The 25638-nt window shown below is 45.7% G+C and overlaps 1 protein-coding gene across 3 annotated transcripts in view; it reads right to left on the reverse strand.

The window, feature by feature from the left end:
- Positions 1 to 1653: 1653 nt before the first annotated feature.
- Positions 1654 to 25638, reverse strand: part of Enoph1 (enolase-phosphatase 1) — a 29763-nt gene continuing 5778 nt past the window's right edge. For 2 of the 3 annotated variants that reach the window (XM_038327330.1, XM_038327343.1), the window contains exons 2-6: positions 15701 to 15802; positions 14378 to 14580; positions 12361 to 12493; positions 8274 to 8397; positions 1654 to 2903 (exon numbers count right to left, since the gene is read on the reverse strand). In XM_038327330.1, the coding sequence (XP_038183258.1) occupies positions 2767 to 2903; positions 8274 to 8397; positions 12361 to 12493; positions 14378 to 14580; positions 15701 to 15802 (699 nt within the window). In that variant the 3' untranslated portion in view covers positions 1654 to 2766. Of the gene's footprint in view, positions 2904 to 8273; positions 8398 to 12360; positions 12494 to 14377; positions 14581 to 15700; positions 15803 to 21884; positions 22022 to 25638 lie in introns of those variants that run through there. The other variant, XM_038327339.1, reaches the window with a different exon arrangement.

Genomic DNA, 25638 nt, shown 5'->3' on the forward strand with positions numbered 1-25638 from the left:
TGAACTTTAGACTTTTAAATAAGTTTGGGACTGTTATAGACTATGGGGACTTTTGAAGTTAGGCTAAATCATTTTTGCATTATGATGTGGCTACATGCCTTTGAGGCTGGGAAATGGAATGTTGTAGTTTGAAAGAAAAGGGCCCCCAAAGGGAGTGGCACTATGTAAAATTCTCAGCTGCCTCTCCAGCACCATGCCTGCCTGCACACCACTATGTCCTACCATGGTAATAATGGACTGAACCTCTGAACTGTAAGCCACCCCAATTAAACATTCTTCTTTTATAAGAGATGCTTTGGTCACAGTGTCTCTTCACAGCAGAAACCCTAAGATACTGCTATTAAAGAATAACCCGTTCTGCCTTCTGCCCATGACCTTGTCTACAAATATGCACAGCTGACCCTTTCATTAGTTTATGGTTTTATCATTTACAAATTAGTCCCATTTCTATGGCTTACATGAATTTGGTTCTATTTTCTAGTCTGACACAAAATCTGAATCATCAACGTAACATTTTTTCTATTCCCTTCCCTCCTCGTATTTGCAAGACTTTCCCCTTTATTCAATGCATCTCCAAAATTATTCTTCCAGGATTTTCTTGATTAATTAGAAAAATAACTGTTTCCTTCAAGCATGTTCTTACATAGCATAAAAAAATGAGATACTGTTGGGTGGTGGTGGTGGCGCACGCCTTTAATCCCAGCAATCATGAGGAAGAGGCAGGCGGATCTCTGAGTCCAGCCAACCTGGTCTACAAAGAGAGGTCCAGGACAGCCAAAGCGACACAGAAAACAAAAAAAATGAGATGGCTTGGTGGGTAAAGGTTTCTGCCACCAAGACTCATGACCTAAATTCAATACCCAGGACCCCAGATGACAAGAGAGAACCAACTATCACACTGTCCTGCCTCACACACTCACTTCACACCACATACAAACTCATACACACTTTCACAGCACACACACATTCACACCAAACACACACATTCACATCAAACACACACATTCACACCAAACACACACATTCACACCACACACATTCACATCAAACACACATTCACACCACACACAAACTTACACACAAAAAATTAAAAAAACAAAAAACATGGTTATCAAAGTTCCAAGAAACTTCACTTGGTGTAGGAGGTCCTTCTGTCTATGTGCTGCTTTCATTGGCTAATAAAGGAACTGCTTTGGGCCTATAGCAGAGCTATAGGGGAACAGAGCTAGGTGGGGAAAACTAAAAGGAATGCTGGGAGAAGGAAGGCAGAGGGGGGAGACACCATGGATCTGCCCCCAGAGTCAGACATGCCAAATCTTTGCCGGTAAGCCACTGCCAGGTGGCAATACACAGATTAATGGAGATGGGTTAAATTAAGATTATTTCGGGTCTAAGCTAGCCGGGCGGCCGGGACGAACAAGCGGCCGGCTGCAACATACATGAATTCACTCATACATGAATGCTTACTGCCGGAATTAAATAGCAACAACATTTAAATACGAGTTGAAGCTAGGTAACGATTTTCATTTATAGCCTGTTAAAAGAGACACGCGTACCACATGCTGAGTGCAGAAACTAAACGTCCAGCTGTTCTGTTCCAGGCTTACTTTCCTTTTTGCTTCTGGCAGCATGACATACACTCCACAATCTATATGAAACTGAAAGAGGAAAATGCCTTTATTAATTAATTCCAGGACACGGACATGAAACCCTGTCAGGAAAGCATTGGGATAAACAACGCTGTCATAAAATGTACATCTGCACATCCATTTCAGAGGAAATATTATACATTAGAGTTCTTCGTGGTGTTACACTGGTTTCAATAAAACATTTTAAAAAATAGTCATTAACGTATATTCTCAAGCTATGCTAAGACATAAGAAGGCAACTGTAAACGGTGCTAACACTGGCAGGGGGAGCAGAGCCACTGCCACCTCAGCTGCTCCACGAACATTGCTCCAGAGGCGGACACGCTGCCTAGCACCATCGATACCTGACTGACCAAACCAATTCCCCTTCTCTGAGCAGAGCCAATGGCTCTGTCTCGTGCACACAGGAAGTGAGTATGAGCAGAACCAATGGCTCTGTCTTGTGCACACAGGACGTGAGTCTGAGCAGATCCAATGGCTCTGTCTCGTGCACACAGGAAGCGGGAAGCGAGTCTGACCAGAACCAATGGCTCAGTCTCGTGCACACGGGAAGTGAGTCTGAGCAGATCCAATGGCTCAGTCTCGTGCACACAGGAAGCGAGTCTGAGCAGATCCAATGGCTCAGTCTCGTGCACACGGGAAGTGAGTCTGAGCAGATCCAATGGCTCAGTCTCGTGCACACGGGAAGCGAGTCTGAGTGCAGCCATGTGATTCGAGTTCACAAGGCAGAGTCGGGGGTTCCTCTTACGGATGCCTGTGAAGCACTTCCAGTTTTTAAAATAACAAAGTCTCTGGATAATAATTTCTCAAAACTAGCTTTCCACTGCAATAAACAATTAGATAAATATCACACATTTGATTTGCAATTTCTTCTATCAAATACACTCTGGCCTTGGTAAGACTTAGAGTTATGGTCCACACATAAAGTATCTTTACATGAATTTGGTTCTCACAGAACTGACTACTTTGCTCACACATGTGCCATGGAAATTAATCTGAGCACACAGACATGTATATACAATTGCATATGTCTGTGTGTACACACAAGTAAGTTACTTTTACAATTAGAATAAAGCTAGACATTAGGAGAACAGTTTAGTCTTCCTCAGAACCTGCTCTATGTTGACGGCAGGTAGAGCTCGCTGAAGGACGTGATGAGGTTGTAGTATGTTTTCTCATCGTCTGTTAGTCCCGCGTTGCCGGGTCTCACCACCACAGCGACATGCACATCTGCTTCCTCAGCGGCACTGGCCTCTGCGAGAAGCAAAGGACGGGTGACAGGTGAGATGCATCGAACCTGACATCTGAGACGAGCCAAGTCGCCGGAGAGAGATCAAGAAGTGAGTTGGGCCCTGGCTTTTCTTGCAGCTGAAAGACGGACACCTTGAGGCAGTTTATATCATTCTTTACATATATATTAATTCTATGCTAGAAAGCACCTGACTGTACATGAGGGCAGAGAACACAGCTCATGCTGCACTGTGACTGATGAACATAGCAGGCCTGCTCTGGCCCACGCCCTTTGTCCAGTCCTACATATTAGCCCCAGACAGATGAGCTGTTTTCTCAAAGGGCAAGCTGTAGGGTCTAACACCAATGAAGTAGACAGAGAACAAAGGCGACCTATGATCTAACTGGCCCAAAGAACACGCTCTCACCTCAGGCCCCAGCATGCATGCCATGCCCCTGCCTAGACTCCACATCTTTTTTGCCTGACAAATTCCTGCTCTTCAAAATTCCACTCAACATGACACATCCAGAGGCACCATCCCTGTGTTACCGCAGCTGCGTGCGCCTCACTCCCTCTGCTCGCTGTGACATCACTGTGCTTTATTACTGTTTACCCTCCTTAGACTGCGGGGACCGTATGATCAGGGACTAGGGCGGTGCTGGGCGGCAGAGAGGAAAAACAAGACCCGTCACATTAGCTCAGGAAGGCTGGGTGCTACAGCGGATATCTCTAATACACCTTGGCTTACATTCATCTCTCCATTTTATCTTTATGCGAAAGACAAAAGCTACCATCTGTAAAAGCATCTACTGTGTGCTAGGAGCCACAGTTGGACGAAAGATGTGTGAACAAGTAGGGCTCCTGTCTTCATGCAGCTCCCGTTCTCACACCGTTCCCAACAACTCAAAATAACTTACACCATTACCTCTGTCCCAGTCTACAGATATGGAGACTGAGCTAAGCAAGTGGTAGGCCCATAACTTCTCTACTGTCAGCCTGACTCAATGCCCGATACTCTGAAACGGGGATTCTCAACCTATGGGTCATGACCCCTCTGACGAACCTCTACCTCGAAAAATATTTACATTATGATTCAAAACAGTTGCAAAATTACAGTTATGAAGTAGCAATGAAAATAATTTTATGGCTTGGCGGTGGTGGCGCACACCTTTAATCCCAGTACTCGGGAGGAAGAGACAGGTGGATCTCTGTAAGTTCGAGGCCAGCCTGGTCTACAAGAGCTAGTTCCAGGACAGGCTCCTGATGGAGGAGTGTCTATGTGTTACATTCATTGGTTAATTAATAAAGAAACTGCCTTGGCCCTTTAAGAGGACAGAAAATTAGGTCGGTGGAGTAGACAGAACAGAATTGTGGGAGAAAGGAAGCAAAGTTGGGGAGACGCTTCAGGCCGTTGCCATAGTGAGTCGCCATGCCTCTCTTCTCCCAGATGGACGCAGGTTAAGATCTCTCCTGGTAAGTGACCACCTCATGGTGCTACACGGATTACTAAATATGGGTTAATTAGCCAATAAGAGGCTGAAACTAATGGGCCAGGCAATACAGTTTCCGTGTAATTATTTTGGGTAAAGCTAGCCAGATGGTGGGACACAGCCCGCCGCTCCATCTACAGGCTCCAAAGCCACAGAGAAACCCAGTCTTGAAAAACCGAAAACCAAACCAAAGCAAAACAAAAACCCAAAAGGTTGCATTGGCACACTGCTGCACCGTTCATCTGCACACTGTGTGACTGCCTCTGCACTACAGAGAGAAGGCTGAGAGCTGTGGATGTCCTATCTGGTGCTAACTCCTGATCCAGGCACCGAGGACTCCAAGCGTACTCTGCAAACACTGCATGCTACAAGTCATACTTCAGTGTCATTTGGAACATTGGCTTGGTTTTCTGCCCATCCTACCAAACACCCTCAGGACCAGAGTGACAGCAGGGTGAAAACAGAACCCTTGTCTCTCCCACGCCAGCTACAGCTCCTCCAAGTTCTGGCCCTCCTGCCTACTGCGATGGGAGCTCGAGGGAGGGGAGCTTACTGGACACCTAGATAAAGCTGACTTCATTTTAAGGCCAATTTAGAATGGTATTTCTAGTCTTTAACACTGGGACAAGCCGGGCGGTGGTGGTGCACGCATTTAATCCCAGCACTAGACAAAAAAAGAGTTGGGAATATATACGCTGGCTATTTCAGACTGCATGCCTCTCCTTTTACTCAAGTTAGAAATTAATTTCTAGAACTTCAGTCCTAGGGAATGGCTTAAATCAAACAAGAAAGACTTGACCTCAGCTCAATTTTTTTAAAAGTGCCTAAAGACAAAGTTATGAAGAAAGTCCAAGCAGTCTTAGGAGCTGAAGGCCAGCGAGGTAGCTCAGCTGATCCGAGCACTCTCTACCAAACCTGACGGCATGAGTGTACCGAATCTACATGGAAGGGGAAACTGACCCCAGCCACACGCTGTCTTCTATCTCAGGTATGCGTGGCGTATGTCCCCACTCCCGTATAATAAATGTACAGATGAATGAGCTGTAAATTACTGCATGTGCATACATATGTGTGGATGTGTGTGCCTGTGCCCATACACCCTTGGAGACGAGAGGACTCCCTCGAGTGTCATTCCTCAGGCACTGGTCACATTCTTTTCATCTTTCACTGGCCTGGAACTCACCAGAAACTAGGCTGACTGGTTAGGAAGCCCCGAGGATCTGTCCACCTCAATCCCAAGAACTAGGATTACAAACACGCACAGCCCACACCAAGTGTTTTCACACGGGCGCAAAGGAACAAACTTTACTGACTGAGCCCTGGGAGTTACAATCGTTAATAGAACCAAAGCCAGAGAAAGACAGAAGGAAGGACCAGGGATCACAAAATAAATTCAAATGTAGGAACTGTCAGCCTGGACTTTAGCCACAGAGCAGATCCTTGATTCTAAGTCTACAGAGATAACACCATGCAAAGTACTATCAAAATCCAAAACAAATTCACAGCTAGACCAGTTAAATTTACCAGAACAACACAGGAAAAGGTCTGCAAGTCATCATCCTTCACACACACACCCTAAGCTTACTGCGCCGACAGTGAAGCAGCCTCCTGCCCTGCTCCCCCAAAACCCCTCAACAGCAGAGTGTGGCTTCAAATCAGAAAGAGGTTCTGAGAGAAATAGGACCAGCAAATGTCCCAGTTCAGTGAAGAGTGTAGGTGACATTGCTGCCCATTTCTCATGGTCTGGCCACTTGTTATAAAATAAGCCTTGGGCTGGAGAAATGGCTCAGTAGTTAAGAGAACTGGGTGTTTTTTCAGAGGACCTGGGTTTACTTCCCAGCACCCAGCACGATGGTTCACAACCAGCTACAACTCCAGGTACAGGTGATCCGACAATCTCACCTGGATTCCCCAGGCACCAACCCCATGCACATGGCACACAAACATATGTGTAGCCAAATCATCCATACATCTAAAATAAAAATAAATGCATCTTTAAAGAATAAGTTGAGTGGTGGTGGTGCACGTCTTTAACCCCAGTACTTGCGAGGCAAGAGGCAGGTGGATCTCTGAGTTCAAGGCCAGTCTAGTCTACAGAGTGAGTTCCAGACAGCATGAGCAACACAGAGAAATTCTACCTCAAAAAACCAAACAAAACAAAAGAATAAAATAACCCTTGGCTTGTTCTGTGCACTGTTTCTCCTCCAGCGTACTCAGGTGTGTAAAAGAAGACCTTTCCAGGAAGAGGAAGAATCTAAGCCATTTACAGAAGCCTAGCCCCAGCCTGGTCATACAAGAGAGCCTGGGGCTCACTAAGCCTGCCATTTCCAAACCTTGGGGTAACAAGGCCCTGTGAATAGTACTATCTGCCCAGCTACCAAGGGCTGAAAATGTACTTTTCGGATGGAGGAGGGTTATCAGTCTATGTGTTAGTTCCATTGGTTAATAAAGAAACTGTCTTGGCCCTTTAATAGGACAGAAAATTAGGTAGGCGGAGTAGACAGAACAGAATTGTGGGAGAAAGAAAGCAGAGTCAGGCAGACAATATAGCTCTCCTCTCCAAGATGGACGCAGGTTAAGATCCTTCCCGGTAAGACACCATCTCATGGTGCTACACAGATTATTAGAAATGGGTTAATCAAGATGTGAGAATTAGCCAATAAGAGGCTAGAACTAATGGGCCAGGAAGTAGTTAAAGGAATACAATTTGTGTGTTGTTATTTCGGGGCATAAGCTAGCCAGGCAGGGCATAAGCTAGCCAGGCGTGCGGGAGCCGGACTGATGGAGGAGAGTCATCTGTCAATGTGTTACTTTCATTGGTTAATAAAGAAACTGCCTTGGCCCTTTAAGAGGACAGAAAATTAGGTAGGCGGAGTAGACAGAACAGAAATCTGGGAGAGAGAAGGCAGACACTTCAGGCAGTCGCCATAGTGAGTCGCCATGCCTCTCCTCTCTGAGATGGACGCAGGTTAAGATCTCTCCTGGTAAGTGACCACCTCGTGGTGCTACACAGATTACTAAATATGGGTTAAAGCAAGATGTGAGAATTAACCAATAAGAGGCTAAAACTAATGGGCCAGGCAGGGTTTAAAAGAGTACAGTTTCCGTGTAATTATTTACCGGACGGGACGAAAAGCAGGCCTGCCCGCCGCTCCTTCTACACTTTTCTTTTTATTAATATATATCAGTCACACATGGTAGCAGGTACCACTGTGATAGGCATTTATAATCATTTATCATTTAACCCATCACCCTCTCTTGTCCCCTGATCCTCTTCCCTGCTAGCCCCTTCTCTATTGTCATGATTTTTTTTTGGGGGGGGGGGGCTTTCCTATTCTTTTAAATGTATATGTGTTTATATGCGTGTGCAGAGGGGATATAGTATCTGTGTGTGAGTGTATGTGTGTGTGAAAAGTCTCTCACCGCACTAGAACTCGTCTGGGTTAGCACAGCAAGCTCCCAGAACACATCTCTCTTCACTAAGGCTAGGATTCCTGGTAGATGAAGCCACACTTGGTTATTTGCTCCTGGGGATCTGAGCTCAGGATCTCATGACTGTACAGCAAGCGCTCTTAGCCCTGAACCCTCCTGTAGGATGATGCGGACACCCACATGAGAGAGCTGCTCCACTGGGATGGTGATCTGCTCCCCACAGCTCTGGCATGTCATCACTTGGTCTCCATCAGGTGTTGCTAAGATGGGGAGGTTGTGGGACCTCCGGGAAAAAGGTGGTTTGGCAGGAGAGGGTACGGTCCAGGCCTTCTCTGGTCTCCTGTGCTCCTGTTTGACTGTGTGAGATGACACAGTGACCATGAGAAAACCAAACCTCTGCTCCCCTCAAGCTGCTTCCCTGGCTACTACGTCAAGGAAACAAGAATGGAAACCAAGCAGCCAGTTCCTTACCTAAAGTCACGTCTGTGAGAAACAAGATGTTGCTGGTTAAACACCCAATGCTATCTGCAATCTTCCGGTAGCTCTCGCTCTCCACTTTGTGTCCAATCTTGGTATCGAAGTGGCCGTCAATAAGCTGGAGAGAACGGGAGGACTACTCAGTACAAATAAACGTGCGACAAACCACACCCACTCACTGCAGCTGTCCTCTGAACTGCATGCCAGTCAGTGACGTCATTCCATAAAGGTTTATGAAAAATATAGCTAATGGTACTTTATAAAAGCTACAAAAAACAAAGATGTTATGGTAATAAATACTTGGAAGAAATCTACTAGTTCAACCTGTGCTTCATTAGCATTGTTTTATGCCCCAAATCCTTTAAATATGCATGCCCTGTAACACTGTTTCTATTCAAACTACTTCTTGGACTGGGTTTTGCTCCAGATGAAAAAGAAGGCCATGTCTGTGCAGTGATGGCGCATGCCTTTAATCTCACTACTCGGGAGGCAAGGCAAGTGGATCTTTGTGGGTTCGAGGTCAGCCTGATCTACAGAGGGAGTTCCAAGACAGACAGGGAAGTTATACAGAGAAACCCAGTCTCAGAAAAACACACACACACACACAAAATAACAACAACAAAAATAAGGTTATGGACAGTACCATTTGATCCTAAAAGGAAAAGATGTCTAGCCAAGTGTTTTGGTACCTGCCTGTCACTACAGCGGTTCTAGGCCAGCAGGAGGTTCACACCCAAGGCCACCAAGAGTCACACAGCACAATCCAGGCCAGCCAGGGATTCACACCCAGACTCTGCGTCAAAAACCAAAGCGTGAAAAGATATCTCTAGCCAGAACCTTTGTTATTACTCTGCTTTCAAGAAACTTTCATTTTTCTTCCGAGACAGCATCACTGAAGCCAAGGCTGGCCTTGAACCTGAACTGGTGCCTCCATCGCCCAAGTGCTAGGGTTACTAGTAAGCACAACCACACCCAGCTTCATTTCTAATTTCTAATTAACACATCTTTGAACACTACCCTTGAGATCTTAAACATAACTGGAATCAAATGTTTGCTAATTTAACCAATAGTAATTAAAGTAAGTTTATATTTAATAGGTTCAGCTTCAACTGTCTGAATGTCTTTTGCCAACTAAAAACAGGTTTAACAATCAAAGACAAAAAGGCAATCCTAAGGTTTGAGGATTGGGACTTGTGAAGCCAGGGTCTCTCTTGTAGCTTCTGTATATACTACACAGTCTAGATTTGGCTTCTGGGTAGTCCCTGTCTCACGGGTAAAGCTGGGATAACAAAGGCTGCTACCATGACCGGCTTTTTAAAAATGGGTTCCAGGAATTGAATTCAGATCATAAGGCTTGCCAGGCAAGCACATCTACCTGCTGAGCCATCTCACAGGCCCCAGGGTTGGTTGGTTGGTTTGTCGACTATTAAAAGAGTTGAGACCAATTTTGCATACTTATTTTCTCTATTTGCCTCATGTGGCAACTGGAGAATGAGACTTTCACAACTGAAATCAGTAGGTAATTATTGTGCCATACGCAAGCCGACCTAACTGCCTATCTCACTGGACAGAAAGTTTCTGTCTGTATTTGGAAAATAGCCACCACTGATCAAAAGATCTCATTACTGGTTTCATATCTACTATAAAAAACAAAAAGAACATATACTAAAATTAAAATATGCCATTATCCAAAAAAAACTGTACCCTACATACCAAGGATGGGCCCAGAAATATTAATTTTAGAGATGGCAGCACAGCTGAGTGGCAGAGCACCTTCCCAGCGCTGCACGAAGCCCTGGTGGTTACACCCAGCAACTGTCATCCAGAAAGTAAGTTAGTTCGCCAGACTAATCCTGTTAGTCAGCCGTCTGGGAAGGGGAGAAGTTTCTTCTGAGTTGCTGACTGTCTTAGGGTTTCTACTGCTGAAGAAACACCGTGATCACTGAGGTGGCAGCTTACAGTTCAGAGGTTCAGTCCATTACCATCATGGCAGGGAGCACGGTGGTGTGCAAGAGATGTGGTGCTGGAGAAGGAGCTGTTACATCTTGATAATGCAGGCAGCAGGGTGTAGACTGTGACACTAGGTGGTATCTTGAGCATATGTAAGATCTCAAAGCCTAGCACCTGTGACACACGTCCTCCAGCAAGGCCGCACTGCCACTCCTTTGGGGGGCTGTTTTCTTTCAAACCACCACACTGACTTTTTGTATTAGCAAAATAGCACATTTACTTTCTAGTGTGTGAGTGGTTTAAGTATACTTGTATCTTTTTATACAGAGTAAATATATATAGTATCTGGTTTAGTACTAGCCTCCCCAAAATTACTTAGGGTGGATATTTATTGACCTCCACTGACAGCTCAGAACTTCCTAGGAAACAGGACACTCCTCTTCATATTTTGATGTTTGAGATAGCATCTCACTATATAGCCCATATGGGTCTCAAGCTCACAAAGGGTGACACTATTTCCTTAACCTCCTGAGTCCACAACACGTGGCTTGAAATCTACAGTTTCTGAGTTTGGAATGTGCAGGTTTCTGTACGGTTGTGTATGAGGGGACAGCTAGCATCTCTTCATCCACCACTCTCCACTTAATTTTTAACACAATTGATTAGTTTGTTTGTTCTGTCTGTGCATGCTACAGAGGACAGCTTGTCTATGAACATGCGTGCTACAGAGGACAGCTTGTCTGTGTACATGTGTGCTACAGAGGACAGCTTGTCTGTATACATGCATGCTGCACAGGACAGCTTGCAGAAGTTGGCTTTCTTCATCCATGTGGGTGCCAGGGATCAAGTTTAGTTCATCAGGCTTGGAGGTGAGGGCCTTTCCTCATGGACCAACTTGCTAACCTTCCTTATGTTTTGAAGCCCGGTCTCTCACTGACCCTGGAGCTCACCAATTTGGGCAGGCTGGCCCGCAAGCCCAAATGGTCCTGTTTTTGCACCCCCAGTGCTGGAATGAGAAGCGTGTGCCGTGAAGCCTGGCGTCTCGTGGTGCTGGAGTCAAACTCAGGTCCTCTGGCGTGCACAGCAGTACTTACCAGCTGAGGTGCCCCAGCCCCAGAACCCACGTTTAAACAAACTTCTGGTGATCTTATGCGCAAGAAAAACTTAAGAGGCTTCCAATTCAAAAGCTGCTACTACACAAAACAGTTCATCTGCTGAAAGCCGTGCAGAGCCAGGCTCTCTCAGAGGCCCTGGTAAAAGAACAAAAGGAACCTAGTTCGGTCTTCCCTCAGGGGCAGATTTGGCAAGGTCCAATCTGGGGCTCTAAACAGGGCCTCAAAGGAGTTGCGGTCTCTGTTCCTGGGAACTTGACTTTCCCAAGAGACTGGAGTTATCAGTCCCAAGGCGGCTGTGCTCAGTCCCTGGCACATCTAAGACATCCTGTGTCCCCTTGTGCAGTGTGCTTGATTAACTTCCGACCGGCTCTGCCCCATTTTCCCCCTTGCAAGCTGTATGTAAGATACGCTTGCTGTGTGAACCGTCAGCTTGTGCAGGACCTCCTGACCCCAAACTTTCCCTATTTTCTCATCCCCTGCTCACTTCTATGGAACCTGTCACTGGTGGATGGCCTCAGCAGGTCGTTCACCCCTCTATACAAGGTACCCTCAGTTTCCCACATCTTTTTCCTGTCTAGCTGCTGACGGAGCTTACTCAGGAAGTGCTTTTCACTACTTGATATTTCATGTTTTGACAGTAGGAAAACAAAAAAATCCAAGTGTGCTGGTTAGTTTGTCAATTCGATACCAACTAGAGTCATCTTTGAAGAAAATAAAAAAACAAAACCTCAGTTAAGGGCTTGTCTGTGGAGCATTTTTTTGATTGGTGCGTGGTGCCACCCTTGGGTAGGTGGCCCCCAGATGCATGAAGAAACAAGTTGGGCAAACCAATAGAGCGGCCCTCATTTGCGGTCTAGGCATCAGTGCCCGCCTCCAGCTTCCTGTTTGAGTTCCTACCCTAACTTCCCCAAATGACTTCGTGTTAAAGCGTAAGTCAAATAAACCCTCCCCAGGTGGCTTTGGTCATGGTATTCATCACAGCGGCAGCAGACAAACTGGGACACCAAGTGACCTGCCTCAAGGATATCTCCTTCTGTGGAATGTCCAAAGAGCAGCTTCTGAGCCTCCACGCTCCCTGAAGAATAGATGTACACCTTCATTCCAGCCTCTCTCCACCTTCTGACTGCTGGGACCACGTCTGCGAAGAACCTGGAGGGAAAGCAGCTAATTACAAAGCAGAAACACCATCGAGCCAGGTGAAAAATCAGACGATTCGCAGACGCCATGCCTCTCTGCCCCCACGTGAATGGTATCCTGAGAAGCAGCTCCAGGAGACAGGAAACGCCTGTGGTTCTAAGAAACAAGTCACTGAGTTCCAGGATCACAGATCAGAAGCAACAAGTTTCGTGGAGAGGATAGCATTTGACAAGAGAAAAGCATTCAATCTGAGGAGTTACATAAAGCAACTGACTAAAATCCTTTAAAAAGACCCTTTCAGGTCAGCTGGGTGTGGAAGCACACTATAAATTCCAGCCCTGAGAAGGCCGATGCAGGAAAATCCCAGGGTGAAGCTATGCTGGGCTACACTTAGCATATACATATGATGAGACCCTATCATTAATATTTTTACCAATTGTGTGTGTCTCTGTGTGCACGTACATGCAAGTGCAGACACATACCTGCACACACCGGCACATGCCACAGCACACATATCAAGGTCAAAGGTTAACCTGCAGAAGTCGTTCATCTCCTTCCACAATGTGGCTCCAGGGACTAAACTCAGGTTGTCAGCCGTGGCAGCAAGCGCCCTTGCTCACTAAGCTGTCTCACTGGCCCACAACTGTTACCATTTGTTGTTCAATCTCAGAACACAATGCTCGGCAGGAGAAGAAACCGAGACTCCGAGATTATGAAGGTGATCAAAGAGCAGAGGAGGTAACGGTGCCAGGGACTAACTCAAAGTCACACGGTTTCACAGGCTTACTTCTCTCCTTCTGATGTTCATTACTTTATGTGTCTGACTGTTTTGCATGCACAATGTATGAATGTGCCGTGGTGGTCAGAGTGGCACTGGGTCTCCCAGGACGGTATATGCCCAGCAGCCAAAAGCATGCCGGCTGGAAAAGTGCCCCGTGCTGTCATCGAGTGGTGTCACTGGTGTCACTGGGTGCCTGCCACGGGGTAGCTGTGACCTGGCTAGCCCACAGAAGGCCCAGGAAGGCCAGCTCCCAACACCACACCAGGCTGAATTAAAAACAGAACAGAAGTCTTTCACCTCCCACAGAAGCAGATCTGGGGGCATAGCTTCCGGGGGGGAAAAAGGAAACAACTCATCAGCTACAATGACCGCAACATCAACTTGACCTTTTTTGAGATAGGGTCTCTCTATGTAGCCTTGGTTTGCCTTGCCTAGAACCTGCCTGCCTCTGCAGTGATATTTTGCTTATGTTTTAACAAATAAGGCCTGCCTGAAGATCAGAGTGCAGAGCTAGAGGCCAGGGGGTGGAGGCACACACCTTTAATCCCAGGACTTGGGGAACAGGGGCAAAGGGATCTCTATTAGTTCAAGGCCACCATGGGCTACACAAGACTGAATCTGTCTAAAAGAGAAATAGAGTTCACACAAATGTGATCCCAGCACTAGGGATCCCATGCTTTTAATCCCAGCACTAGGGAGGTGGAGACAGGAGTGATATGATTGGGTGGAGAAGAATATGGAGAAGAATATAGGACGGAAGGAGACGGGAGCTCAGTGCAGTCTGAGGATGCAGTCTAAGGATGCAGTCTGAGGACAGGAGCGCCCCTATGGTCTGAGCATTGGTAGAGGTAAAAACTCCAGTGGCTGGCTACTCTGCTTCTCTTATCCTTCAGTTTTTACCCCCTGATAGCTGACTCTGAATTTTTATTATTAAGAACAATTAGAATTCGTGCTATATGCCTCTGCCTAAGTGCTAGGATTTAAAGGTGTACGTTATCACACCTAACAACTTCATCTATATTTACTAACTGTGCAACTTACACGGGAGAAAGAGGAACAGTGGGGGGGGCTGTGGATCTGAGGCCTGGGAAATGGTTTAGCGTTAGAGCACATACTCTGCCTTCATGCGTCCAGCTGCGAAAGCCGCCTTCCACATGTGGCCCTGCAGCTGTTTGAGCGCCGTGGTCTTCCGGTCATGAGACATCTGCCAGTACACATTGTCCACCACGGCCTGGATCATCCGCTGGAGGTCATCCACTGCATTTCCAGACGCCACAGGGATCGGGACAGCGCCGTCCAGGTGCGCATCTTCTTCAGCCTTTAAATCAGAAACAAATCAACTCTGTTCGTGCAGATATGAAAGAGCCTTACACACATACGCTTGCACACACATACACCCATGCATAGACATATTTAAAAAGATAGAGAGAAACCAGGCAGGTCAGTTTTCTCCAACTATCAATTATCCTGAGAACTGTTAAAAATTATTCATAAAGGAATGAAGCGGCAAATACGGATGACTAGGTAAAAAGAACTTGCCACTAAGCCTCATGGCCTGAGTTCAGTCTCTGGGGGACTCACAGGATCAAAGGGAGAGAAATGACTTTCTCAGTTTGTGCTCTGACCTCCACAAGTGCACCATGGCATGTGTGTCTACAGATGTATACACACACATACACGCACACACACATACACATAATTAAAAAAATGCCTATTCAAGGACTCTGTAACAATGTAATGCATTATCTGAACATGAAATATGTATGTATGGAACATTTTTGAGACAATAAAAAGATGAAGGTGATTATTTCACACTGACCTCACATTATCCAGAAAACCCACATACTGCAAGATTCGATGGATGTTACAATTATTTCTAAACCTATTTTCTCACCATATATAAAAGATCTGGTTTTTTTTTTAAGAGAGCTTTCTACAATCCAGTGTAGGAAAACGGCTGGTGAGGGCCACACACCATGAAGATCTTTGCCACTGACGTCAGCACACCGTGTGGAAGGAAAAAGTACACAGACTGGCTGGAGCGACAGAGCGCAGCCTGGGCCATGGGCAAACTGTTTGAGAAGTCCGGCAGGGAGGCATGATGTGGGGACCTGTGAGCCCGTTAGGGGGTGGTTTCGTGCCATGAGGTAGGACAGAAGAAAGTGACAAGGTGCTGTCACCTGGTGACGTCGATGAAATGTGATGACTGTACAAAACCTCCTGGACTCCCAGAAAGGCCCAAGTTTACAAACAGCATCTGAGAGAAGCAACCCGCAGACAAGTTGCTATGACTCGCCTGCTTTATGACACGCTGTGGATCGCGAGGCCGGCAAGGCCCTGCAGCTTCCACCCCCAGCATCCAGGGCGCTGACTGACAGCGCTCACAGCGTGTTCCCTCCACTCTGAGACTCTGGGATGTGGAAGAGGAGAGTCCTGACCTGTTTCCTCAGCAGGCTGACATCCTGCTGACACTCCTCCTCATCCCAGTGTGTCTGCAGGTACTCCTTGACATTCTCTTTGATGTACGGAAATAAGGTGTCCTGGGGAAAAAGGTAAAACAGGAAGAAAAAGAATGTTATTCTTTAAATTGTACCATGTGATCTGTGCTTTATAATCTCATCTAACAACTTCAGCAGTGGAAATCTCAATGGAAATTGCTGCTGTGGGTTTCCTAGTGGGACGCAAGGAGACTAAGAAACAGGGACACCAGAGCAGGAACTGGTAAGCTGGTCCTGCTCGCATTTATGAAGTTTTATTGAAATTCAGCCACAATCATTTACTTACAGTCTCTGGCTATTTTGGGGCCACAAGGGCAGAATTGAGACCATGTAGCCCAGAAAGACCAAGTTCCCCAGCTATTTATGCAAATCTGCTAACTCTCAGACTACACTGTTAGACCATAAATTCTTTCTGCTTGCTTGGTTTATTTTTGTTTTGTTTTTTTATTATTTATTTTTATTTTATGTGTATGGGTGTTACCCTTTGTATGTATGCCCAGAGGATGCCAGGTGCTCTGGAACTGGAGTTAAGACGTTACGAGCTATCATGTGGATGCTGGGAACGGAATGTGGGTCCTTAGCAAGAGCAGCAGGTGCTCTTAACCACTAACCCTCTCCATCCCGAGGTCAACTCTTGAGGCAGGGACTGACAGTGCCTTACTCAAAGTGCCACAGTCATGACTCAGACATCTGCTGGATGGTAAGACGTGACAATGTAGGAGAGGAAGAAAGTGGCTTTCTTGGTTCAGATTCCTAGAGAGCACTCTACAGCAGACATGCAGCCAGGCGTGAGGCCTTGCACTTGTGAGCATGCTCTTGGGAGACTGAGACAGAAGGAATGGCTCCAGAGTGAGCTAACCTCAGATATATAGTGACAGAGTTCCAGGCCAGTATGACATAAAATGTGAGACCCTGTCTCAAAAAACTAAAAAACCAAACAGAAGACAAAGTTATACACAAAGCAATTCATTAACAAATAATATGTCAGTAACTTATGCACTGAGACTATACTCTCTCATAGATCAAAATGTTGTTTATTTGGGGGCTAGGCTAAAAAGATGGCTCCACAGTTAAGAACTGGCTCTTGCAGAGGACCTGGATTTGATTCCCGAATCCACATAGGTCTCACAATCATCTGTAACAAAGACCCAAGGGACCCCACACCCTCTTCTGTCCTCCTAGAGAACTTGCCAGCATGTAGTGCACAGACATACATGGAAGCAAAACACCCACATAAATGATTTAGTTTTTAAAGTATTGTTTGGAGCAGAGGACTGAACCCAGAGCCCTTAGCCTGCTAAGCAGAAGCTCTAACGATACACTAATAACTCTTGGATCCTCTTTAGTTAACATGTCTAAACATACATGTATCTTTTCAAATATATTACGTCACATGTAGCAGCTTCTTTTAAACGTCTACTATTATCAAGATATGGTAATGCTTCAGTAGGGAGTGAGCAGTGGGTTACAAAGAGAAGGCCCAGCCCCCACTGCCCACGAGCTCGAGGAGCTGCAGCAAGGAGCTGCAGCGTGCAAACGTTTTCCTGCTGTGCAGTGGGGGACCAGCCAAGTGCAGTGGGTGCCATGCAGGCTCAGGGTGAGGTGGTGCAGCCAGTCTTCGGAAGAGATCCAACCTTGAGTGCAGAACCCATGTGCAGTATATCCATACTGCAGAGATCTTATATTTTAAGCGAGACTCTATAATGAGTTAAATTCAACAAGCCTGATTAAATTCACTCTGTTTATTCAAAACTCGCCTTCTTAATATGGGGCTCACTATCCGGCCTAGACTGGCCTCACATTTGCAACACTTACGCCCCAGCCCCCCAGATTATAGGTACACACCACCATGCCTGGCTAAAAGGTACTTTAATAAATTCTACAAAAATAAGAAATACACAGAGTTTGGGGGGATATTTACTACCTAAGTTTGCTACGTAGTCCAGGCTAGCCTAGAACTCCCGTCCACCTGCCTTGACCTAGTGAGTACCAGTACTATAGGCACAGGCTACCACACCCAGCTCACATACTCTCATTCTGGCCTAGAAAAGAAACTGAAGGAAAATGGTAACAGAACCAAACAAAAGTTCTTAAACTATTAACTCAAAACCCTTGAGTGTTCTGGGAACATCTATGGAACCTGAAAAGTCAAAGTACCTTCACAGAACACTAAGAGGTTGATTGTCAATGATAAAGAAAACTTTATAGGTAAGTTAGCAGAGTGTCAGTCACCTTCAGACAAGTATCAATAGTTTCTGATAAATTTGAGGATGTCACTGCCTCCTCCCTCTCTTCCTTCCTTGTAGTGAGAGTATGCAATGGGTTTTCCAGAGGCCACGGATGTACCACAAAGACCAAATACAGATATAAGAACCCAGACATCAGGCCTGGAGAGGTCAAGAGCGCTGGCTTAACGTGGTGGCTTACAACCACCTCTAACTCCAATTCCAGGGGATACACTGCCCTCTTTGGGGCTCTGCACGCACATTGTACACACACATTCAAGTAAAAGCACACATACAGAGATAATAAATTAAAAATTAAAGAATCCGGGTATCTTCAATAATAGACATTCAAGGGATGTACAAACATGCATTTCTCTTATTAGCCTTAAATGTCACATCTAAATCAATTCCACCTTCCCAAGACACAGGGCACATCTCAAGGATGAGGAGGCAGAAAGAAAGGAGTGTGGGAAATGCCAGCCTCTGCACACGATGTGACTGTTGAGGTTACTTGTACAAGATCAAGCCAGTCAAAAGTCCAACATGGGTGGGGGAAGGGTATGCCAGAATCCACACCCAACAAAGGACCTATTGGCTGCTGGCTGCTGGCTGCAGGGGAACAAGGGGGTCATTTTTCCTTGGGGATATGAGCACTGGCAGGCTGCCCACTGGTGTGGGAAGTCTTTCTGTTTTTGCTTTTATTGGTTAATAAAGAAGCTGCTTTGGGCCAATGGCTTAACAAAGTAAAGCTAGGCTGAAAGAAATATACAGAGAGAGCAGGTGGAGTCAGGAAGAAGCCACATAGTCCCACCAGAGACAGATGCCGGAACAAACTTTACACAGTAAACCACAGTCACATGGCGATACACAGATTAATAGAAATAGGTTAATTTAAGATATGAGTTAGCCAGAAATACACTTAAGCTATTGGCCAAACAGTATTATAGAGGCCCAAAGAGGCCAAAGGTCAAAGAGTCTGGGACTTGTTTCTAGTTCATTCAAGGTTACTGTGCTCAAACAAAAGTCCCACCTAGTTGTAAAGAAGAGTTCTGCTCTCTTAAAGCTATTGTCAACAGGTGTGACCAGACCTTGTGCTCCTGAATTAGGGAAGTAGTTGGTTCCTACCTAAAACAAAAGTCTAAGGATCCAACTAAGTTCCAGTTCCCTTAATAGAAATTGTAATGGATTAAGTAAAATGTTGAGGATCCCAAGTGGCTGCAGTAGGCAGTGGGCCATGAGACCAAGCCGCAGGTCCCTGAAGTGGCAGCAGGCAGTGAGCAGCAAGTCCCAAGAGCAGCCACCCCAGGCAGAGATGGCACAGTTTCCCAAGTGGCTGCAGTGGGCCACAAGTCCCAGGCAGGGAGCCATGTGGTGGTGAGAGACCTCGATGAGGCAGTCAGACCCACAAGGAGAGGCCGCGAGACCACTCCGCAGGTCTCCAAAGGCAGCTGGTCATGGGCAGGGACAGACGGATAGGCATGCCATGCAGAGTGAGGTTGGATATTTATTTAGTGGGTTATGGAGGGGAAAGGGGAGAAGAGCAGAGAGAGAGAGAGGCAAAGAGAGACAGAGAAAAAGAAGGGGGAAGGGGAGAAGTAGAGAGAAGGGAGAGACAGAAGCTGCCTCTTCTAGAGGGAGACAGAAAAAGAAGAGACTCGAGCTGCAAGCAAGAGGGAAAATTATGCCTGCCTCAGTGGGCAGGGGTAAGGGGGTAAGGGATGAGGGGGTGGGAGGATGGGGAGTGGACAAGGCTTGTCTCTTAAAGGGACAGGACAGACCATTACAGAAATGGGATTCTACCCAGGGAGCGGTTTGCCTATAGAGTGTTTGGTCTAGGGCATGAGTCTAGGGCATTAGTGTGAGGAATGTACCCCATGACTTTCAATTGGTATGTCAATGCAGTCTTTTGTTTTACTCCTACCTTTTGGAGTCAGGGTATATTAACCAGTTGTAAATCAAACACTGGTGACCACTGAAAAGTTCCCTCCTGATCCTGTCCTATGTTTCTGCTTTTATTATTTTTGTTCGTGTCTTTGTACTCTTTACTATATTCCTAAATTTCCACACTTCCACTCTGGAGAAAAGTATTTTTGTTGAGGCTGGCCCCCAACACAGTACTGCAATTAATATAGATTTCTGTGTGATTATTTTGGGACTCTGGGCAGCTGGGAAACGAACAAGCAGCCTCCCCCAACAGCCCACTGTTCCAATTTCTGTTGCCATAATAAAACATTTTGACAAAGACCAACTTAAGGGAGGAAGGATTTTTTTTTAAAGATTTTATTTTTTATTATGTATAGTGTTCTGCCTGCATGTATGCCTAAGGACCAGAAGAGGGCACCAGATCTCATTACAGACATGATGGCAGCATGTGCTGGTGCCGTGTGACCTGGAGTGTAGAATGGAGCGGCGGGGCTGCGTCCCACCACCCGGTTAGCTTTACATCCGAAATAATTACACGGACACTGTATTCTTTTAAACACTGCCTGGCCCATTAGTTTCAGCCTCTTATTGGCTAATTCTCACATCTTCCTATAACCCATATTTAGTAATCCGTGTAGCACCATGAGGTGGTCGCTTACCAGGAGAGATCTTAACCTGCATCTGTCTTGGAGAGGAGAAGCATGGCGACTCACTATGGCGACTGCCTGAAGCATCTGCCCAACTCTGCTTCCTTTCTCCCACAATTCTGTTCTGTCTACTCCGCCTACCTAATTTTCTATCCTCTTAAAGGGCCAAGGCAGTTTCTTTATTAATTAACCAATGAAAGTCCTCCATCACTGGAGGACCTGTTCTAATTACATAAGATATAAGAGAACCCATACATGATGGCAGCATGTCTCTGACATCTGTTGGAAGGACATAACAAGTAGACTCCAGGCAGCATCTCGGGCTAGAGATGCCTTGTGTCTTTTCCTAGCTGTGTAATTTATCCTTGCTGAGCTGCAGTTTCCCCATTGGCTATACAGAAACGATAACATGAGGCAAAATCATGGCAGTAATCAGAGGTAGGTCAAAGAAAGCACCGTGCACCTTAATCATTACTGTTCTCCAGCACAAATATTTAAATGTCTCTGGCTCGGGGTTTAGAGGGGAAATTGTAAGCACACTGTGCTAGCCAGCTCAATATACCTGAGCTACCAACTCAACAGAGGAAAGGCCCATTTGGGCTCATAGTTCTTGGAAGTCTCATCACAGACACTGGAAAAGGCAGAACACCAGGGCCTCCGCCACGTCACAGAAAAGGACTGCTAACCTCATGGCAACCAGGAAGCTGTGGGAAGGGCGAGACATGTGTCCCCTTTAAAGGCACACTCAATGATTTCTTCCAGTTAGGACCCACATCCTGAGGTTTCCACCAACTCCCAAGAGCACCATGTGATAGTTTGAATGAGAATGGTCCCCACAGGCTAAGATATTTGAATGTTTGGACCCTAGTGGGCCTAGTGTTTAGAAAGGACTAAGGGATGTGGCCTTGTAAGAGGGAGGAGGTGTATACTGGGGGTAAGCTCTGCTGATTCAAAAGACGCCACTGGGATGTAAGGTTTTGGGTTTTTTTTTTTTCATTTTTATTTTATGGGTGTTTTACCTACATGCATGTCTGTGCATCACATACATACAATTTACTCGGAGGCCAGAGAGGGCGTCAGGTTCCTTGGTTATAGTCAGCTCTGAGCCATCTTGTGGGTGCTGGGAATCAAACCTAGGTCCTCCAGACAGACAGCGTTCTTAACTTATGAGCCATCTCTCCAGCCCCCAAGGATGGAAGTAAGCTCTTGGTTCCTGCTCCAGCACCATGCCTGTCTGTGTTGCTACCAAGCTTCCTGCTGTGATGGTCATGACTCACCCTCTCTAACTAGAAGCAAAGCCCCAATTAAACATTTTCTTCTCTCACTTGCCTCGGCCATGGTGTCTCTTCATAGCAACAGAGCAGTTACTACTCAGACCCACCCAGCTGGGGCCCAAGCCTTTAACACGTGAGCTTCATGGGGATCGTTGAAGCACGACAAGCTCGTCCATCCAACGTTTACTAACGGGTAATAGTGGGGTCAGAAGTTTGCAGCCACTCTTCTCAGAGAACTCCCGAGAAGAGATGCAAAGTGTGAGACAATTGTAAACTTTTGGAGAAAGCCTGAAACACTAGAGACTATTTAAACCGGCTTCTTGTCCATCATGCCCCCATCCTTATCTATAAAGCCTCCTACCCCCATGCGCTGGATAAACAGGAAGCTAGAATGCGCAGTAAAAGGAAAGACACCCAGCATGTTTGCGTCATCTAGTAGCCATGTGTTAGCTATCTGTCTGTCCTACAAGGTGAGAAAGCACTACTGCACAGCAGAAAGACAGTTCATTCTGGAGATTCCATCCATTCTTTGAACACATACTCAGTTTCTATGTAACATAAAATACCTTTAAGGTACTTACAGAAACGGCCAATAATTACATTACATACCATTACACATATGTAACGCTCTAGAACATGCCTTCTAAAGCTAGCAGTGGGGCTGGACACACACAGGGCTAAAGTGTAAGATGCCCTGTGCTCCATACATCCATGTGTATGTGTGCATACATGAGAGCTGGAAAATGGCTCAGGGGTTAACAACACACATTATTCTTCCCAGAAGTCCCGAGTTTAATTCCCAGAATGCACGTTAGACTGCTGGACCACCTATAACCACAGGTCCACGAGATCTGATTCCTCTGGACTCCATGGACATATGTGTAAGCATGCTCACACATACACACACACACACACACACACACACACACACACACGCACGCACCAGTCATATACTCTCCCTCCCTCTCTCACACCACCCACATATATACACGCATACACACTATTAAAAATAAATGAAAGAAAAAAAGGGGGGCTGGCTCACTGGGTGAAGGCACTTGCCACCAAGTCCAGTACCCTGGGACCCATATGGTGGGAGGAGAAAACTGACTTCACAAGTATCTTCAATCATATACATACATGCAAAATACCTATATGTAATTTTAAAAAAAGTTTAAGAAAGAAACAGAAGCCAGGTGTGGCGGTACATGCCTTTAATTCCAACAGGAGAGGGGAACCAGACATGCAGAACAAGGCCAGCCTGGTCTACTCAGAGAGACCTTATCTCAAAAGAAAATTAAACTGAAAAAGCTAGTGCTTAGTGCACAATCCAGTGAAATGTTCAGGCCTAAAAAGTAATTCCAGAATGATCACAACTTTTCATTTTAGTTAACACATTTACTGGCAATTTCAAAATATTCTAGTATGAAAACCATGATGCTGTTAATCCTGGAGCCTACAAATAAACCTACGAGTGTTTTTAGTGCACCAGACGCTCAAGGGATTTAGACTTAGCAGCACACAAAACAAAAGGTTAGGGGCAGGGCAACAACGGAGCAACAGAGTGCTTGTCTAGCATGTGCAAGGGTAGGTTTAATCTCTGGGGGGTAGGGGAGGCTGGAAAACTTAATGAAGTGTTTGCTTTCCAGGAAACTATGATTAACTCCACTAAGTGCTGACGGGGATACCGTGCAAGCAGCAATCTGTATTACTCCACGCAGCTCAATGACAGCCCATGGAGAGAGCCATTAAGACAACGTTTCTGACGATCTAACTGTAGAAGCTGCCTCGTAAATGTTTAGAAGTCAAATATGGATGTGCTTTATGGCTGTGGTTGTTTCAATGAAAACATCACAGGATCAATAAAAATAAAACAGTGGCTGCAGTATTTATTCAAGTTCTTTAAAGATGGACGACGAGAGATTCCTCCTAGGAACAGCGTGCAGCTACTCAACGTCTATTAAAGTCTTCCAGAGGAACCAGAGAGGACAAGTGATAGAGCCTGAGACCTCGAGAACTGTTTACCCAGAACATAAGATAACACGGGCAATACTGAGAGGCCACTGTCTCCCTAGTTCAAAGGAAAAGGGAAATGAAATAGTTATTCTTAAAAACAAATCAATTTTCTAAGCAAGAAATAAACCGCAATACCAAACGTAAAACCCTGTTGTGGGCAATATAAAACACGAAGGGCAGGAGAAGGGCTCTGGTAGGGTGCCCTCTGGGTGGGTCTCTCTGCGAGCAGAGATACCTTTGCTTCACCTCCTCCTGCAGCTCTAAACTAGTGAATGGGTGCTGGGGAGATGGGGCGTTTTCTTCAGTGCTGTGGCAACTAAACTCACTCAGTGGGTCACCAAAAAAAGAAAAGACGTGGAAGGGGGACTGGTCAGAAGAGGCAGGGGTTTAGCGAGCGTAGGGAGATGGCAAGAAAGGGTTATAGAGAGCACGGTCACACTACAAACATGTATGAAACTGTCATAAAGAAGACCATACTTTATTGTTAAAATAGTCTAATTAAAAACTTTGGAAAAACATAACTTCGTCTACCGGTCTACTCTAGCTCAGGCTGAAATGGCGCTCCCGCTGCCTCCAACTCTCCCGATCACCTTCCTAACTTGATCTCTTTAGTATTGGGAATACAAATGAGCTACCATACCCCGCATTCTACTTTCTGCCGTGTGGTGTGTGTGTGTGTGTGTGTGTGTGTGGTGGTGTGGTGTGTTCCACAACATGTGTGCTGGGGGGACAATGGTCTTGTACTTTGTAAAGATCTGTCACTTGTTTTAATAAAACACTGATTGGCCAGTAGCCAGGCAGGGTGACCAGGCAGGATGTATAGGTGGGACAACCAGAATAGGAGAATTCAGGGAAGAGGAAAGGCTGAGTCAACAGTCGTCACGGAGGAAGCCAGTCACAGAGGACGCAAGATGAGAACACCTCACTAATAAAAGGTACAAAGCCACATGGCTAACACAGACAAGAATTATTGGCTAATTTAAGATGTAAGAATTAGTTCGTAAGAAGCCTGAGCTAATAGGCCAACCAGGTTATGATTAATGTAGACCTCTGTGTGTTTCTTTGGGACTGAATGGCTGCAGAACTGGGCGGGACAGAAACCTCTGTCAACACATGTGTCAGGAGTCAATTCTTTCCTTCATGGGTCCTGAGGATGAACTCGAGTCATGAGGCTTAGAAGCAAATGCCTTTACCCAGTAAACCATATCACCAGCCTCAAACATATAATTACTCAAAATTGATAAAATTAAAGTTTAATTTTTAAAAAGTCAATTCACATGACAGCAACATGCCTATAATCCCAGAGGTTGGGTAAAGACCAAAAAATCAGGAGTTTCAGGTCATCCTTGGCTACGCAGGAAGCTGGAGGTTAGCCTGAGCTTTGTGAGACTCTGTGTCAACAACAAAATCAGATTTTAAAAGTATTTTTTGGTCAGGTGTGAGATAGACTCTTAACCCAGGTTAGCCTGAAACTCAAGAACCTCCTGCCTCACCAGAATGCTGGCATTATAGGCACATGCTCCACACTGGGCTTGTTGGTAATATTTAAGGTAATATTTAACCACCATAAAAACAAATTAGAAGCCATTTATCCTAAATGAAATTAAGAGAAAATAAATGCAATAGCCAAGAGTAGCTAGTCATACATAACTATGGCTAAAGAGTTTGGTAAAGATGTTGGTGCACGCCTTTAGCACTTGGGAGGTAGAGGTGGATCTCTGTAAATATGAGGTCAGCCTGGTCTACAGAGCAAGTTCCAGACAAGCAATACTAGACAGAGAAACTTTGTCTTGAAA

This window comes from Arvicola amphibius, chromosome 1, assembly GCF_903992535.2.
Source record: "Arvicola amphibius chromosome 1, mArvAmp1.2, whole genome shotgun sequence".
In the NCBI taxonomy this organism is placed as follows: Eukaryota; Metazoa; Chordata; class Mammalia; order Rodentia; family Cricetidae; genus Arvicola; species Arvicola amphibius.